Genomic DNA, 18,336 nt, shown 5'->3' on the forward strand with positions numbered 1-18,336 from the left:
TCACAATTATGACCTCCAGAACTGTAAGGTAGTAAACATGTGCTGTTTTAAGCCAGTAAGTGTGTTGGTAACTTGTTACAGCACCCACAGGAAGCTCATACAGACCTTGGTACTGGGAGCGGGAGAAACTGTAGCAAATACTTAGAAATATGGCAATGGCTTTGGCACTAGGTAACGGGAAGAGGCTGAAAGAAATTTGAGGAGCACAATAGAAAAAGCCTCCATTGCCTTGAACGGACTGTTAGTAGAGATCTGAATGTCAATATTTCACTGTGCACCAGTTGGCCGGCTGTGCTGCCACGGTTAAGAGGCTGGTAAGTGCCACGGAGGGGAGAGACCAGTGTATGAGTGAAGGTCACCGAGAAGAGGCAGTTCACACACCAGGCTCTAGTGATGCAGCATCTATCACAGCAAGACAGCAGAGAGCGTGCGCACCAGATCCAGCCCCTCGCAGCGTGTCCGTGCCCCCATGGGGCAGCCATGAGGGGTAGTGGGGCTGCAGGGCCCTGACTCTCCCCACGGGGTCTGAAAAACAAAGCGGGGGGGCAGGCTGCATACACTTTGAGCAAAGCCCAGGAGCACCCCCTCAGCCTGAAAGAAAGAAAGAGCATAGCCCCTCAGGGCTCACTATGGCTTGGTTGGAAGTGTCTCTGCCCATTCTTATGGGACAGAGTTAGCTACACAAGCCTTTCCTAACAGCTAACAACCCTGCTGGCCAGGCCTCCGAAGCCATGAGGGGCACAGCGGGGAAAACACGGGGCTTCAGAGCAGCGATTTCCACTGGTACGGAGCCTCGAGGTTTCTTAGTCCAGGCAGTGACCTCTTTCCCTTAGATCATCAAACAAAAAATGACAATGGCCAACACAACCACAGCCGTTCAGTGTGAATGAAAGTTATCTTTTTTTTTTTTGGTCAGGTTGGCAAGAATTAATTTCTGTGCTAGAATTTTAGTAATTAGCTTATGTGTGCCACAAGAGGAAAAAGGTAGAAAATCGGTGCTTTACAGAACATGTAAATTGTGACGAGCAGACCGTTGGGTGACATAAGGACCTCGAGTTCTCTGTCCCATGGGGCACCCTCAGGCCACCATCCCCAGGCCCACAAATTTTTTTATGCAGCCGCCCAAGTGTCTTTTGCTTTGGTGACTTAATATGTTGCCACATTCTTACATAACTTTCACAATTGTCCTTTGAAACAAGAGCCTGCCGCAACCGATTCAGCCACTCCCACTTCATTTCTCCTTCATGGAGATAATTCAGAAACGAACACCTCAAGATTTTACTGAATTATTTAATACCATAGGTGTAGTTAGAAATAATTAAGTTGTATTTCTTTGAAAGCATTTTGTTTGCTCTCCCCCCCCAAGTGAACAGTTAGTCCACATCTGTAAGAGGAAACTCAGAAAACTCACATGGAAGCAGCACTGAGGAGCCCCCGGGACCCCCCGGCAGTCGGGCCCCGTTCCAGGGACCGAGGCAGGCAGTGTTTCCCCCTCTTTGGTGGAATGGAGCAGCTTCTGGTTTGGGGCTCAGTGGAGGCAGAGACAGAATCCATGCTGCGTGTCTGACGTATCTTATCGCTCCATCCAAGGAAAACGGGCTCCTGGGGAAAGTCGCTGGGCCCAGAGGACAAAAGGCAATAAAGCCACATAGTCCCTGGGAGAAAGGGCTGGCACTGTGCAGACCCAGGCATCGCTCGGGAGGCAGAACACAATTGTTTCCCACCTGTGCCAGATGGAGATGCCCAGCCCACCCAGGAGGGGGGTCAGTGCCAAGACTAGGAAACCCACCAGAAGGGGGGACCTGTTTCGGGGGGAGGAGAGGCCCCTGAAATGCCTGTGGCAAAGCAAGGGCAGCACTGCCCTGCCTTTCCTGGGGTCGCTGGCCCAGGGAGGTCAGCGTGGGGACAGCCACTGTCTCAGACACCCCAGCGCAGACACAAGAGAGGGAGATTGAGTCTGGCTCTAAAGAATTGTGGGCGACTGGGTGAGGTTAGAGACGCCACCCTTCTTGCAGGGCCGGTCCTGTCCTTGCCCCATTCCCCAGCCTCCGAGGGTGACAGGGTCCTGCACCGCACCCTTCTCTGTACCCGCTCCGGGCCTGCAGGGCTGAGGTCTATCGGCAGTCACCCAGCTGACCGTGGGGGTGGGAGTCAGGGAACCCGAGGGCTATGGCTCTGGATCGGCTGGTGTCTTGGAGTCCGGGGAAGCTTCAACTCAGGCAGCTGCCTCCGCCCCAGAGTGGGCTCTGGGGCCAGTCCCCCAGAGCTGCCCTGGGTGCTGTGGGGGACTTTCCTGAGTGCCTGCCCTGGAGGAAAGGGGACACCCGTCTTAGAGGTGCTTCTTGGTGGGGGCGGGGCTTGGCTCTGACTCCTCCCCTGAAGCTCATAGGCTGCTTCCTCTCACCCACTGGGGTTCAGCCCTAAGGTCCTGCCTCGGCCTGGGGAGGCCTGTTCACCCTACTGAAAAGGGCCCCTCCTTCCCGGGGCGTGGCCTGGGGGCCCCTCCTTCTCGGGGCGTGGCCTGGGGCCCCTACTTCCGTCAAAGCCTGGGCCCCACTTCCGGAGGTCCCAGGACCGACTCTGGAGGCCCTGATCGTAGACCTCCTGTCCCAAGAGGCTCCGGCCCACGCTGGCGCCGGCAACCCTGACTGTGGCCTTCGGCTCGGCCTTCCAGTACTGCTACAACCTCGCCGAGTTCAACACGCCACACAAGGTGGGCCTGAGGGGACCGGGTAGCCGCCACCGCCCTAGTTTTCTCATGAGTTGCCTAATACTGCTGGCTGAGGGTGGGCCAATGTTTTCTAGGTCCTGAAGGCGTTTTACAAGGACACCTACTTTGAGCCACATGGGACATTCTTGGGCGAGAAGGAGGCGCTGCTGCTGTGGCCTTGCACTGTCTCCATGTTTCCCCTGGGCCGCATGCTGGGGCCGCTGGTGGTGGGCAGCTGGGAAACTGTACTCTCTCGGTGGTCGTGCATGTGGTAGGGACCTGACCTGACCTTGAAAAGTCTAGCCCCCTCGTGGCGTGGACATCACGCCCTTAGAGCAAGCCCCCGGGTGTCCTGGGATTTCTTCCCTCGTCGGCTGCCAGGGAACGGCCATCACTCCATCCTCAGCCCAGGGACCAAGTGCAGCCTCTGAGAGCAGAGCTCTTGACGGGACCCCATGTAGGGCCCGGTAAGCACTCCTAGCAGGGGTTCCATAAAGGCCCCTTGGTTGGGTCTAATTCCCGGTCAGGTGGCCCTGGGCTCAGATCTGTGACAGCTGCAGCCTCGCCCTGTGTGGCCTCATCGTGTTGTTCCAAGATCTAGGGTTGACACCGAGTCACTCCCCATGGCCCTGTCTCAGGTCTTCCTTGAGAACGAACACTAGCGCTTTGTACTTTGCGAGGCCTGCAGGGAATCCCTAATCTGGGTGCCCAAGCTCAGATATGGAAAAGAGGTGACTCCCCAGATAAGGAGGGACACCTGAGCCAAGGTCCGCAGGGAGGGAGGCTGCCAGCCCAGGTCTCAGGCGAGGCACCGGGGAACAGCACCTGGCCACATCCCACCCTTTGGAATTCAGTTACACTTGGACTTGATATGCCAGGGCTGGCAGTTGGTGGGTGTAAGGGAAAAGTGAACTAACCTAAATAACTGAAGCACCTCAGCGTTCATGCGTGGAAGACAGTATCAGAAGTAGGGAGCCAGTTATTTGTTAAAGGGGACCAGGAGGCCCCCTTCTTCTGGACACCGGGCGAACAGGGGCTTTGCTGTGCATTGTGTGCTTGGAGGAAGAGGACACTTGATAGGTGGTAACTGTGCCAAAATCCAGGCTTTTTTGTGGTTCAGACTGTGCTGTTCTCAGCTGCACAAGGAGTGGCTGGACTGTCCTAAAAACCCAGCCCGGCCTCCTCGCCTGGACCCACAGTCACAGCACTCGGGGCCTCAGACAGGGGCTCATCGCCATGCTCACTTGGCAGAGGAGGACCCTGGGCCCGGCTTGGGTGGTGGAGCTGGCCTGGTGCCTATGGGCCTGGACAGCCCTGTGCAGGAAGGGTGGGGAGAGAGCCCAGCGGGGGGGCTGTCTGTTCCCTTCGGGTCTCGGGGCTGGCTGACCCTCTGCACTCAGTTGGGCAGTGGGAGCAGCTATCTCGGGGGAACAGCTGCCCCAGGAGAGAAAAGGGGCCTGAGAGCCACATTGTGCACATCTGCTCGTCCCGTGCTGCCCCACCGGGGACCTTCTGTGGCTGCCCCTCAGGAGGGTGCTCTGTCTTTCTGTTTAAAGAACCCCCACCCCCACTCCTGGCATAAACCCCCCCCCCCTCACTCCCCTGGCTGACTGACTCAGCACAGGGGTATCCTCAAAGGTGGGCGGAGTGGGGGCAAATCACAAAGGCTGGTGCAGCGAGCAGCCATGCACAGCTGGGTACGCCCTTCCTCCTGACCCTCCACTATCTTCTCCTTTGGCAAACCCCACACCAAAGTGGGTGGGGGGTGCAGGGCAGCCATTGATGGACGTCAGCAAGGGCCACGAAGCATAGTCTGGAAGGTGGGGGTGGCCCTGGGCAGTGAGGTGGTTTTACAGACACCCCCTGCCTCTTGTTCATGGACTCAGGGGTGTTCAGCCTGGCAGGGGATCCGAGAGACCGGCCAGCCTAGCTCTGCACCCCATCTGTCGTGGAGATCTCCAGGTGACATCCCTGACCACCTTTACCTGGTCCAGTCCCTGCTGACACAGCACAAGTGACAGGAAGCTTCCTGCCTGGGAAGGCAGTCCGCTCCTTCTTCCTTCCCGACGGTTCCCTCGGCTCCAACTGGGAGCAGCCCACCCTGCCCCTGCCCACCCAGACCTTCCTTCCTGGGACTCGGGTCCATCGGTCTGAGCCTTCCCCTTCCTCCCAGGCACCAGGCCCCCCGGGCACTTTCCCCAGCCGCTGTAATGGCTGCCTGGGGAACAGGCAGGTGTTGCTGTCGGGACAGCTCCTGCCTTCTCAGCCCCCTGCCCTCTGGGCTCTGCCGTCCTTGCAGAAAGGGTGCCCTGCTCATCAATAACGTCTTTGCCATCATCCCCACCATCCCGATGGGAGCCAGCAAAGTAGCCAAGGCCTTTGAGCTGATCATCTTTTCCTGAGTGGAGCTGGGAGTCTGCGCAGGTACCTGGAGGGACAGAGGAAGCCCCAAGGCCATGCTCAGGTTCACGGTCTGGGGGTAGGGGAATAAAGGAAGGATGGTCCAAGGCTGACAGGCCCAGTGCCAAGGGCCAAGGCCAGAAGCAGCAGAGACGAGGGTCTTCCCGGCCTTGGCCAGCCTGTGTCCCTTCTGGGGCAGCTGCTGTCTCTGTCCGCAGGCCCTTGTGCTCTTTCCCCTTCCCCTCAGTTGACCAAGTCTTCTCTCAGGGACGGTCTTCAAAGACACATTTTTGGGTGGGGAACACACAGCAGAGTATACAGATGTCGTAGTATAAATTCGTGTGATGTTATTAAACAATGTCACCAGAATAAATTCGACTTTAAAACTCTTTTTAAAACCCACACTTCTAACTTGAAGCATAAGTAACTGAGAGGCTTTTTGCAGTGTTTTCTGAGCAGGAGGAGGGGCTTCAAGCAAAAGGCCTGTAGAGTCCGGGGCCTTGGTCTGCAGGGAGCCAGGTTTCTTAGCCGTAGTGGCTTCTTCTGCTTAAAAAAAAAAAAAAAAAAAAAAAAGGTGGCACAAATAATCTGTACTTTAGAAAAGTCATAAAATACGTCAAAGCAAAAGAATTGTCTTGACATCCCTCTACCCAGGGCCCTGGCTCTGCAGCCAGGAAGGAGGGGACCTGGCTGTTATCACGCACCGCTGTGGCCCCCGGGGTTGCTCCATCAGAGCAAACTAAACAGCCCACAGGGCCCATTTTCACCGCCCTAGAGCGAGGCGCGGGCTGCGTGAGCTGCTTGGTGACGTGAACACCAGGGGGAAGGTCAGAGGTCATGAGATGGAGCTGCTTGAAACCTCAAGCTCCTGGGCCCCAGGAGGCTGGGACCACTTCCCTTCTGCCCTGATTTTTGTTCTGCTGGAACCAGGCGTCTCCTACAGCACCTTTCCCATGTACCTGGGAGAGCGGGCTCCCAAGAATCTCAGGGGCACTCTGGGAACAATGACCGAGGTTTTCTTCATTGTGGGAATCTTCCTGGCCCAGATCTTCAGCCTGTAGGCCATCCTGGGCAACCCTACAGGTACCCCACAGGGAAGGGGGTCCTTGGGGCCCTGTGGGGCTGCAGAGGGCTGTGTGGAGCCATGTGGGGTACAAGGGGCCGTGCGGGGGCCTCAGGTGCTGGGTACCGTCCTTCACTCAGCCTTGCCCACATCACTGGTGGCAAGCCCACTGAGGCTGAGACAGGACCTTCAGGGTGTGCAGTGCACAGTGTGGTGGACTCGGTGACCTTGGTGGGCACAGGTTGAGTGCATGATGGGGAGGGAAGGACGGGAGGCCAGGGGCACAGCTCTCATACACCCGTGGGAGTTCTGCTCCGAGGGCCAGAAGCTGGAGAGGTTTTCATCAGCTGGGAAAAGTAACAATGTTCTAAGCCATGAGGACCGCCCAGGAACATGGGACACAAGAGTGGGACATGCGCACTCGGGCCACAGTCACTGCTGCGTAGGTGGAGCATGGCCCTTGTAGACGCTTGCTTCTGGTTGCTTCTATGTCCTCAGTGAAATAGGAGGCAAGGCCACTGCCTGAGAGTGGGCTGGGGAGGAGGGAACGGTGGGGTGAGGAGACGGAGAGGGTGGGGCTGTCGCCTGGCGGTGGGAGCACAGTGGGGGTCTGGTGTTGGCTGCTTCCTTTTACACGTTTTCAAACTGCACTCGTTCCCTAGTGGGCGGGTCCCCACAGCCCCTGGAAGGGACTTGGAACCCTGTTGGTCGGTGCTCCATCAAAGGCCGTTAGATCAGCCATCCCCCCGCGGCCTCATGCAGTTGACAGACAAGCACTAACCTCGGAACGGGGGCCGGAGCCGAAGCCCCCACCAGTGATCGTGTGGCACTTCGTCATCATCATCCCATCACAGTCTCTGTTTTACTGATGACAAAACCGAGGCTCAGTGAGGCGAACCAGCTCGTCCGGTCCCCGTCAGAACCGGCAGGTGTCCGCCGACCCTCAGCACCGCCTGCCTAACGCAAACCTTCCAGACGGAGTGCACGGCCCAGCTCCGGGGGAGGCAGACGTGCTGCCACTCCCGGCAGTAAAGTGAGAAACACGGCGTGGCCTCCTTGTCTCCGGAGCTCACACCGTTCGGTCAAATGCTGTTCCTAAGAAGAGCAATGCTGTTCCTGGAAAGGCCTTAGTAACCCATCTTTTTAAAATCACAATTATTTTCTCCATTTTTAAATGTGGAACCCCTGTGCAGGCGGGTCCTGGGCAGCCGGCCACAGCTTGGCAAGAACTAGGTCCCCGCTGTCCTTGGCTCTCCCCAAGGGCGGGCACATCGTGGGCGAGTGACCTTGTAAGAGGGGAGTCAGGGTGCGGGGCAGGTCGGCTGGAGGGAGTCCAGAGCCCCCAGGGACCCTGACCGGCCGGTGTCCAGTTCTCCGAGTTAATCCCTACCAGGTTGGCCGGTGCTCCTGGCACTCACGGGGGTCCCCGCGTTGCTGCAGCTCCTGTCCCTGCCCTTCTTCCCCAAGAGCCCGTGCTGCACCCTGATCCAGAAAGGTGATGACACAGCGCGACAAGGTACTGGAGGTGCCGGCTGCTCCGCCGACACCCTCTCGCCCACGCTTCCCTGCCACCTCCCATACCCACTGCAATGTCCCTCCATAGCGCCCAAAGCCCAGGACAGGCAGCTGGCAGATGGGGAGAAGGGCCCCAAGAGGCAGGCACTGGTGCTGGCCAGGAGGCCAGCGCCCAGCCGTGATCCAGCGAGAGCAGAGACCAGGTCAGAGTCACCGCTGACCGGTGTCCAGAGTTGAGCACTAAGCCAGGGTTGGGTGTGGCTGGGGTTAGGGACATCACCCCATTGTTGGGCCCTAGTTGGAGTCAGAACACCCCGCTCTTCTGGGGAACTGGTGAGCCTGTGGCCAGAGGTGGGCTGAGGGGTGGGGAGCTGCCCCTGCCTCCCTGCGCTGCAGGTAGGTGCTGTCAGAAGAGAGATGGGGCCCCGCTCTGCTCCCCGCAGCTCCGAGGAAACTGAGGGGCTGGGCCTACGTAGAGGATGAGATCGAAGAAATGCGTGTGGAGGACCAGGCGGAGAGGGCCGAGGGCTGCCTGTTGGTGCTTGACCTGCTCACCTTCCGGCCTCTGTGGTAGCAGCTCATCTCCATCATCGTGCTCATGGCCGGCTGCGGAAGTGTCAGGTAAGGTCCCCGCTCAGAACTCGTGGTCCCCCTGAAAACCACCTGATTCAGTTAGACCCGGCGAACATTCACCGAACTGCCATGAGTAGTAGTGGTATTGGTACTATGGTGTGCGTGCTATTGCCAAGTTCAAGGGTGCAGAGTCTAGTTCTGCGTCCAGGAGGGAATGAGAGTGAGACTCAGGCGGCTCCTCCGGAGCCAGGAGAAGGCAGAGTCTGAAACCCAGGGCTTCTGGGCAGCCGCCCCTACTACACGCTCCTTTCGTTTGCCAGGAACAAACAAACAGAGGCACCCCCTGGAAACAGCTAAAGCAAAACCAGACTTAATTTACAGAGGCAGCTCGACAATGCGGTGGGGTGCCAGGAGCAGCCTGAAAGCGGGGTGCAGAACATCAGCGGGGAACCTGGGGGTTCTGCTGTCTCCTCATGCTGCTCTCCCACGTGCCTACCTCTTTTCAGAAAAAGAGGGACCCGCCTTCCCAGTCCCCGGGAGGAAGTGTCTCCTGCTCTTGGCCCTGTGCCCTCTCTGCAGGAGACCAGCCAGCGGCGGGGAGCTGCAGGTCCCTGAACCAAGCTCAGGCTTCCAGGGGAGACAGGTTAGTGGGCTCAGCTGGGTCAGGAGCAGCCATGGACTTGCTCAGCCTCAGCCACTGGTGGCATCACTTTGAACCTGGTTCTCGGGCCATAGCTGGACCTGTCAGTGGTATGGAGGGAAGAGCAGAGATCTGAAAAAAAATGGGTGGGTTGGAGGATGGCCTCCAGAAACCGCGTGGTTGGGTGGGTAACCCAGGCACTGAAGGAAGGTGTCAGGACGAGTGGCACCAGGCACTCGGGGACGTTGAACAAGTGCTGCTGGGAGTGGGGAACAGCCCCGGTAGGAGCCACCGAACGGGCAGCAGCCCGGGCGGCTTTCGGGAGGGCTGTGTGCGCCCACTTCCCTGGGGCTGGGCTGGGACAGGAGCTGAGCTTGACCCACAGTGAGAGGTGAGGTGTCACTCGGAGGGGCCTCAGACGGCAGGTGGACACAGCGGCCGAGGGAGAGGCCTAAGGGGGCATTGGGTCCAGATCCCACTTCGCAGATGCAGAAGCCGAGGCCCGGAGGGCAGAGGAGCCGTGACCCCGGGCAGAGCCGGCTCGGCTTCACCCAGCTCACACCATGTCACAGCGCCCTCCCCTCCTCCAGCTGCCTCCTTCCTGTCCAGTGGAGAGTCCTGGAAGGTAAGCCAGGGGCCACCACCTTGGACCCGTCCTCACAGCCCCTGGGCCTTTGCTTTAGATCAACTACCACACGGACATGATCTACGTGCGGGCTGGCGTGGAGGCCGCTCACTCCCAGTAAGTGACCGTGGGCACTGGTGTGGTCGACGTCACAATGACTGGCGTCTCAGCGAACGACCAGGAGTATCCTTTCCACTGTCAGGGTGGGGTTCCCGAGCTGGTGCCCTGCGGACAGACAGGAGCCCCCCCCCCCCCAGAGCCCACCGAGGGACACAGAGTTGGGTGTGCACACACACGCACACGCACACGCACACACACGTTTCTTGCTCTGGGACGCGGCTGCGGCGATTGCAGTGCCCGTGTGCCCCAGCAGGTGTGGTTCACGCTCAGCAGGACGCTGCGGGTACGCAGCTCTCTGTCTGAAATCTGAGCTGGCTTTGCCTCGCCGCACACAGTGTTAAAAAGTAACTGGAAAGGAACACTGGTTCAGGAGCGAGGCCAGGTGCCGGTGACGCCCCTTTCTCCAAGGGGTGCCCAGCTTTCTGGGGCGTCCAACCTCCTGGCGTCTCTGGGCCATGCTGGAAGAAGCAGTGTTGTCTTGGGCCACGTGTTAAATACACAAACACCGATGCAAACTGATGAGCAAAAAGGAAGGTTTTAAGTAAATTTATGATTTTGTGTTGGGCTGCCTGCACAGCCAGCCTTGGCCGCGTGTGCCCGGTGGCTGCGGGTTGGACCCCCCTGCTCTGGAACTTTCCCCACAGTGAGTGCTCTCACTAGTGTTTCCATTTCTGCTTCTTGAGGTCCCTGGAGGCTGGAGGTGCTCTACAAAGTCACCTGTTCCTCATTCACGCTTGACCCCCCCCCCCCCAGCCAGCGGGATCCCCAGCCAGGGGGTAGCAGGGCTGGCAGGGGAAGTGATGCAGGGGAGGGTGATGAGGGGGTGGGGGGGCGCCCAGTGAGTTCTCACCCTTCCTGGGGTCTGTCCACCCTTCCTCCTGCTGAGTCCCCAGGGAAGACTCTTCCTCCACCCTCAGAGCCCCTCCTCTAGGGTCCATGGTCACCACCCTCATCCCTGTCGTCATTGTACTGGGCGGGGGCCGGGGGTGGGGGACCCAGTCCAGAAGACAGGGGAGCCCTTCCTGGGGGCTGTGCATGGGTGTGAGCACAGGGGGGAAGCTGGCCTCCTGTCTAACCTGCGTGGGGTGCTGTGGAGCTGCTCCTTGCTGCGTGGGAGCAGTGGCCATCCCCTGTCTGCAGCGTGGCACACGAGGTGACCAGGTGACCGCAGAGGGCCTGCCACTGAGCCGGCCCCCGGGGTGGCCCTGCTGTTGGAGCTGGTGTGAGGATGGAGCAGAGCTGACTTGCTGTCAGGACCAGGAGGAGGGGCGGCCAGAAGGAGCGTGGCTGAGAGAGGGGCACAGGTCTGGGAAGTGGGAAAGGAGGGGCGTGGGGGACTGGGCCCCTCCCAGTGGGAGGTCGGATTCTGGGTGGGAGAATGAGGGCAGCAGGGAGGGGTCGGCTATTTGAAAAGGTAGGTGTTATTATTCGGGTGTAGGGGGGCTGGTGTATCCAGGATGGCTGCCTTGGAGGAGACAGTTTGTCATTCAAAGTCCAAACTGTGAGAGGACAGGGGGAGGGAGGGGCAGGCCCCGCCACCTCCAAGGCACGGGGCAGCCCCGGGGCAGCCAGGAGGCAGAGGGGGCAGTGGGGGCCGTGGGCAAGAGCCTTCACTGTGGCCTCGGGGGAAGGAACAGGCAAGGCTGGGGCTGCAGACTCGGGACTGGCCAGTTCGAATACTTTCAGTGGTTTTGGGGCACAGGGGCTGCCCTAGGTCGTCCAGTGCCTGCACTGGGTGACCCGGGCCTGTGGCCCTGAGTGTGAGACCCCCTAGGGGAGGAGGGTGGAGGGTGGGCCCCTGCATGGGTGGGTTTCATGTGAAAGCAGACGATTTGTTCGCTGCCTCTGGAGACAGCTAACCAATGGCAGCACAGGCCCTCCGGGGTCAGCAGGGCTCCAAGCTGCCAGAGCACCAAATACAGAACCTAGAAAGTGTAAGACGGGGCACTAGGGAGGGGCTGGAGGAGGGAGTGGTGGCACGAGTCCAAGAATTCTGGGCGCCCCCTGAGCCACAGTCACTTCACTGTCACCTCTTCTGCTCCAGGCTGGCTCCGTTGAATGTCTGGGGAGACGGCGCCCCCTGCTGGTTGGCTATGGCATCTGCGGCTCGGCCTGCTTCAGGCTGACCCTGGCGCTGCTCTTCCAGGTCTGACTTCATTTCCCTGCCCTGGGGGTGGGATGGGGCAGGGAGCCGGGAGCCGGGACCAGAGACACGGAGCGTGCAGCGGGGTGGGAGGTCCCCATAACAGACCCAGCACCAGTAGCCCAAAGCACTTCTCAGCTGTGTCCCGCCCACGTTCCCTTCCACACAAGTACCTTGTGGTGCCCTGCCCTGCAGGGATGTTCGTGGGCGACTTCGCTCACCTGCACACAGACATGCAGGTAAATAAATGCAATGCCCGGACCGCAGTGTACAGGACAATTTACAATGAAATGTGTGTTTCGATACAAAAAGGCCCATGCTCGGCGGCACTGGAGAGTGCACACCAGTGAGGAACCACCCAGAGGAGATTTTGGAGACGGAAGGTTGTTCTGCTCCAGGAGAAGAAGAAAGTGGACCATGGGACAAACTCGGCTTGGGATGAGCAGTTACGTGGACCAAACGCCCTCATGTGTGATAAGAGAAAGAGGAAGATAAGCTTAGCTGAGGCAGGAGTGCCAAGCAAGGCAGATAAGAAGGTCCGGACAGAGGATGGGCGTGGTCCCATTTATAAAGGTGTCGTTAAAATAGCCACCAGGTCACAAAATGGAGCAGCGCTTACTTGAAACCTGCTGCATGTGAAGATGTGCGTCGTCCGATACTAAAGTATCTCAGACAGCCAGTCGGAATGACGTGGGAGAAGAAACTAATGCGAGAAGCTACACAGTCACTGGGAAGCGAGTGCCCGGGTCAAAGTCAAAGGAAGCTTGAACGCCATAGGCTGCCCAGAGAAGAAATACACCATTTTGATTTCTGATTTTCTCAAGCATGGATTTATTCCATGTTTTACAAAAAAAAATTGAAAATGCACAGGATGACCAGAGCGTGAAGGACTTTGAAAACAAGCAGCGGACGTGACCACCTGTTCACCACTGTTGCTTTTGCAGGAACTGCGCCAGCGGAGAGAAACCCTTGACACCCACATAGGAGAGTGTGCGAAAGGGCTGTCGGGTAATTCAGAGGCGGCGTCTGCCTCCCTTTGCCCTCCTCTCAGGAATGACTTCCTCCTCAGTGGTGGGCCGGACACAGAGACCTGCAGGCGGACGGACAGAGGGAGCAGGCGAGCGGAGAGTGGGGGACGAGGCTGGCCAGGAAAGGGCTAGTTACATTCCTGTTTCAGTTTAATCAAAGTTTTCCTTTCAAAGACCTTATTTTTTTTAATTTTAAAACTAATTCTGACTTTCTACATTCAAGGAACTTAGGCAAATGAAAAGAAGTAAATAAAACTAGACGGAGATCGTTGTTAGTTACATGTCGGAAACCCAAGTGCGGTCCCCAGGCATTCCTTGAATCTCGCCGTCTCTAGGCAACCACCCACCAGCCCTGTCGGGCACACCCAGCAGCTGGCCACTGAGCCCCTGTGTCCAGGGGACCGCCAGCCTCAGCCACGCCCTCATTTGCTGCAGGTGTGGCAATGGACTCTTCACCCCCCAGTTGTCTCTGCTGAAATGTTGAGTCAGAGCTCGTCATTGCTCTGGCTCTTCACCCCACGTCATCTTGCATCCAGGAGGCTGCCGCTCCCCCCTCTCATCTTTCACCTTGAGGCTGGGAGACCCAGTTGTAGAAGGAGGCTTTCCTGGCCCACCTCTGCCGCCGGCACTGCGCCGGCTCCTCCTCCACAGCCTTTTTCATGGTTGTAGTGAAATAGTTACCTGCGTGGTTAGATTGGCTGGTGTCTGGTAGCCTGGTGTTGCACCAGCCACTGTCCTGGCTGTGTTGACCACAGATGGTCTGCCAGCTCTCCTGGTCTCGAGGCTTCTAGAAGGATTCTCTCAGCTAGTGGGAGTTGGATCCCAGCACCGTCCCTCTGATCCCTGGGTCGTTGATTGACCTCTGAGGGCCCGCGGGTCCTCTTTGCCTGTGTCCCCGCTCTCTGGGCTCTGAGTCCACATGGGTAGGATCGAAACAGTAACTTCCCTGCTCACAGGCATCAGGAAGGTTAAGGGGACGAGCAGAGAATAAATGAGCAGCAGGTAGGTTCTCCTGCTGTGACCCTCCTCCTGGCTGGGTGAGGCTGGTGGGAGCCCTCTGGGAACCGGAGTGCGGGGTGTCAGGGCCTGGTGTCACCTTCCTCCCGCCCACACCTGGTGTCACCTGCCCACAGAGCCCTTGGGGTCCAGCTAGGTCCTCAGCAGTCCAGGTGTGGCTCCTGCCTGTGTCAGGAAGGGTGGCCTGGGCGCAGGCAGACCCTCTGTCCATGGGACTCCTGGCCTCTAGCTCTCAGAGGTCCTGGACCAGGCCCTGTTAGGCACCGACTGCCCCGCCTCTCCCCACAGAGCACGGTCCCGGAGCTGTCCTACCTCAGTGTCATCTGTGTCTTCGCCTGCATCTCAGGACATTCCATCAGGCCCAGCGAGTACCTGCGCTCACGTCCTCCCAGCCTTCGGGGATAGTGCTGTCCAAGGAGCTCCGCAAATGCCTGTCGAATCGGTGGACGTCCTTGACCTGTGCTGCTCTGGTGCTCGCTACACCCGTTCCTCTGTCCCCGTCCAAACTGCACCCACGCTCGGGGCCCAAGCTCAGTGCACAGTGGAACCTTGGCTCTCGACCTTAAGTCATCCCTGAAAGCTGTTCGAGAACCGAGGCTGTACCTTTTCCTTAAAGGTGATTCCAGCTCACCTTCCTCCATTCAACAAATGTTTACCAAGTGCCGCCTGGTGCCATAGCCAGGCCAGCACCCCCCCCCTTCTTTCCTGTGGCTCCCAGGGGTGTCCAGCCTCAGGGCCAGCACCTGACACGGAGCTGAGCCACTGCAGAGGGAGCTCATGCTGACCAGTCCCCACTGGGGGCGCCTGGGTCATGTCCAGATGCTCCCGTGCTCCCTGCCGCCTCCAAGCACACGGTCCACCTGAGGCTCAGTTGTCTTTGGTGCCCCGACCTCAAGGCACATTCCCTCCTTGGCTTCTCCCCACACCCACACACCAGCAGCCTCGGGCCTTCACCTGGGCCTACCCCTCAGTCAGCCTCCAGGCCCCAGGCTCCCCTCCTCTGTGTGTCCTTCTGAGGATCAGACCCTGTTCTCACCGCCTGGGGGAAAGCACGTCTGACTGCTAAGACTACACCGTTCCCTGCAGAATCTTGGTTTTGAAAGCTGTTCATAAACCAAAGCACTGATCCATTCCACACATGTGGGCAGGTCACCTGCTTAGTCTGTGCAGTGCCGGGCCCCAGCCAGGCCCTGGGGACACAGTTGTGTTGAAGGATATTTTTAAATTTTTTATTTATTTAATTTTAGAGGGGAAGGGAAGGAGAGAGGGAGAGAAATATCAATGTGTGGTTGCCTCCTGGGCACCCCCTGCTGGGAATTAGCCTGCAACCCAGGCATGTGCCCTGACTGGGAATCGAACCACGATCCTTTGGTTTGCAGACCTGCGCTCAATCCACTGAGCTACACCAGCCAGGGTTCAAAGGATGTTTAAGTGGGATTTTCAGCACATGCCCTGAGTGTGGAGGCAGGAGGGCCCAGGAGGAAAAGGGCTGTGGTGGGTCAGGGACCTGGGTCCTCAGCCGCTCTGTCCCTCACTGCCCGTGTCACCTGGAGCAAGCTTCTCCGGGCCTCAGCCCCTGTCTGAAAGACATGGACAATCAGATGAGCTGGAAGGTTGGGGGTCAGGCCTTGGAGTGGTGTGACGAGTGGGCCAGGTCCCCCAATGGGCAGGGCAGCAGCACAGACGCCCCTCCCCGGGAAGGCCCCTCCATGGAGGGTAGGAGTTTCTCATTCAGTGTCCCGAGGGCAGCTCATTTTGGGCTTTCAGCTCCTCTCCATCTCCATCTCCATCCACTGAGGCCGTGCGTTTCCCACGGGGTCCCCTCGACACCCCCAAGAGTTGGAAATTGGCTGGGGGGACGGACAGAATCTTTTTTTAATGTGTAAAGCCATAGACAGACTTACAGTAAATAAACGGATATACAGTGTATGTTAAAGTTTTTATAGGGGATGATGATTAGGAAAAAAGTGGCTTTAGACAAGTCTCCTTCGGGGAAAATGTGGAGAAACAGGCCCAGGCAAGGTGCCCGCAGCAGATGCCTGCCATTCCCCAAACCTACCACGGGGGGGCAGCACTTCCCAGGCACAGGCGCTCCTTGAGTTCTGCGGAGAATTTCAAAAGGACACCAGCGCCAGGAGAGAGCGGTCTCCGTGTGGCCCGGAGGCCCTCGGAGGGAGGGCGGTTGTCCTCCACGCTGCTCTACGCAGCTGTGGGTGTTGCCCGGGAGGAGCCAGAGTGGGGAGGAAGCGGGGCACTGGCTGAGGGGTGTCAGCTTGTTCCCTCTGCCAACACCTGGCGATAGGGGACCTGGGGTGGGGTTAGGGCCCTCGGAGCCCCGCTCCGCCACACTGGGCCTGTGCTGTCCTCCCTCGAGGTCCCGTCCCCTCCGTGGCGAGGCCCGAGATCTTCCTGCAGTCTTCCCAGCAGACCGCCTTCATGGTGGACGGGGCTGTGCACTGGCTCACCGACTTCATCGTGGGCTTCCTGTTCCCCTCCATCCAGGTGAGTGAGGCCCTCAGCTGGGAGCACGGTGGGCTGCCCTCACCAGGCTCCCTGATCCCCCCCTGCCAACCCCTGAGGAAGAGGGGCCTCGGGAAATAAGCACCGGTTTCCTTCTACCAAGAACATCTGCCCCGGGGACAGGGGGCGGCTGGCAGGCACATTGGGGGTCCGGAGAACACAGGTGCCACGGTGGCCAAACTGAAAGTGCCGGCTTCCCATTACTGACCGGAGCCCCTCCCTCCAAGGGGAAAGGGCTAGTTTCCAGGGGCGCTGGTCTGCCAAGGTCACAGGCAATGCGAAGCAAGCTGGAGCCAGGGTGAGGGAACACATTTCATTCCTGTTTCCGAAGGTGTGCAGTTCAGCACCACTTCCCCTCACCCTGAGGCCGCAGGGCCCTGGGTCCCTACTGTTAAAGGCTAAGCAGTTCCTTTGCAGGTGAGGGCGGGACCTGATTTTCTAGCTGCGTCACTCTGTAGTAAAAACTAAACCGGCCACCGAGAAACTCCTTAGGACTCATGAAGGCCTCCCCCTGTCATTTCTCCCTCCTTCTTCCTCCTCTCCTCGCTCAGGAGGCCATGGGGGCCCGGAGTTCCACTGTGTTTTCCTGCATCTGCCTGCTCACCGCTGTCTACATGTACATGGTGATTCGGAGACCAAGGGCTGAATGTGGCGATAAACCGAATTTTTGCTAACAGAAACAGAATGGAGATTCCAGGGAGAGAAGAAACTGCAGCTGTCGAGCCTCCCACACCATCTCTACCCACCAAGAAAACGTCCTTTTAATGGTTCTGCGTGTCCCCAAATGCTACATCAAGGCTTCCTTCTCTAAAGACGGAACTTCCTGCCCCAGGGCTCAAGGGAGGGTCATAGCTCTGAGCTTTTTGTGCCCCCAGTGGCCTGCAGAAAGCTTCGGAAAGATTAGACTCTGATTTGGTTGAGACGTGATGAGCTTTCAGCACTGGCCAATGGGCTGAGTGACTCAGGCGGATGGGCGGGTCCCTGAGCTTTGATTGGTAGGACTCTATTCTCTAACTCTGCATTAGCACCAAAACTCGGGTGACACGTGTGGACACATTTAAAGTGCAGCTGTTGGTATGGAGGCTCGAATCCAGATCAGTGTCTTGGTTTGAGGGTGAAGGGTACTGGAGGCCAAGCCCTGGAGGCTGGTGCCTTCCCAGGGCCCTGGGCTACACATACCCTGGTCAGTGTCACAGCCTGCGGGGGCACGAGGCAGTAGAAGTCAGAGCGTTCTTGGGACTGTTTAGGAAAAAGCCGTCCCTGGACTGGTGCATCGATACCTGCCTTGGAAACAGGAGAGCACCATATCGAGAGGTACAAAGTGCCAAAGCTCACTGTGGAGGAAGTCGATAACCTGTGCAGTCCTGTGTCAACAGAAGAAATTGAATTCATTGTGAAAAACCTCCCCACAGAGAAAACTCCAGGCTCCGCTGGGTTCACTGGTGAATTCTACCAAACCTTTAAGGAAGAAATAATGCCAATTTGACACAAACTCTTCCAGAAAATTAAAGAGAAAGGAATGCCTCTCAACTCATGGTATGAAGCCGTCATTATTCTGATTCCAAAACCAAACTAAAGACACAAAACTACAGACCAATACCCCTGATGAACATGGACACAAAGGTTATTAGGCAAAGTTTAGCAAACAGAATGCAATAATAGAAAGCTACTATATATCTTGACCAAAAGGGGCTTAGTCTGGGAATGCAAGGTTGGCTTAATCCTTCCTAAATTTACCTATAGATTCAACACAATTGCAATCAAAATTCCGGCAGGCTTTCTTTTGGGGGAGGGGGAGGGTAGAAATTGACAAGTTGATTCTACAATTTATGTGGAAATGCAAAGAACCCAGAATAACCCAAACGACTTTGAGAAAGATGGAGTGGGAGGACTTACTACCTAATGCCAACACTCCTCATAGAGCTACAGTTATCAAAACGGTGTGTCGTAGCAACTGGATCAATGGGGCGAAGTAAAGAACC

The 18,336-nt window shown here is 57.9% G+C and overlaps 1 protein-coding gene across 1 annotated transcript; it reads left to right on the forward strand.

Annotated features, from left to right (window-relative positions):
• Positions 1 to 1,733: 1,733 nt before the first annotated feature.
• On the forward strand, positions 1,734 to 17,198 carry SLC2A7 (solute carrier family 2 member 7). Its single transcript, XM_053660543.1, is given in 14 exon segments — positions 1,734 to 1,763; positions 2,615 to 2,713; positions 2,806 to 2,966; positions 5,010 to 5,134; positions 6,041 to 6,193; positions 7,567 to 7,689; positions 8,132 to 8,304; positions 8,896 to 8,922; positions 9,585 to 9,695; positions 11,691 to 11,792; positions 14,123 to 14,198; positions 16,209 to 16,336; positions 16,906 to 17,000; positions 17,002 to 17,198. Coding segments are annotated over 14 exon segments (1,521 nt in total). The 3' UTR covers positions 17,120 to 17,198.
• The last annotated feature ends 1,138 nt before the right edge of the window (positions 17,199 to 18,336 follow it).

The sequence above is a fragment of the Artibeus jamaicensis genome, unplaced genomic scaffold (genome assembly GCF_021234435.1).
Source record: "Artibeus jamaicensis isolate MK-2021 breed Jamaican fruit bat unplaced genomic scaffold, CSHL_Jam_final scaffold_847, whole genome shotgun sequence".
NCBI lineage: Eukaryota > Metazoa > Chordata > Mammalia > Chiroptera > Phyllostomidae > Artibeus > Artibeus jamaicensis.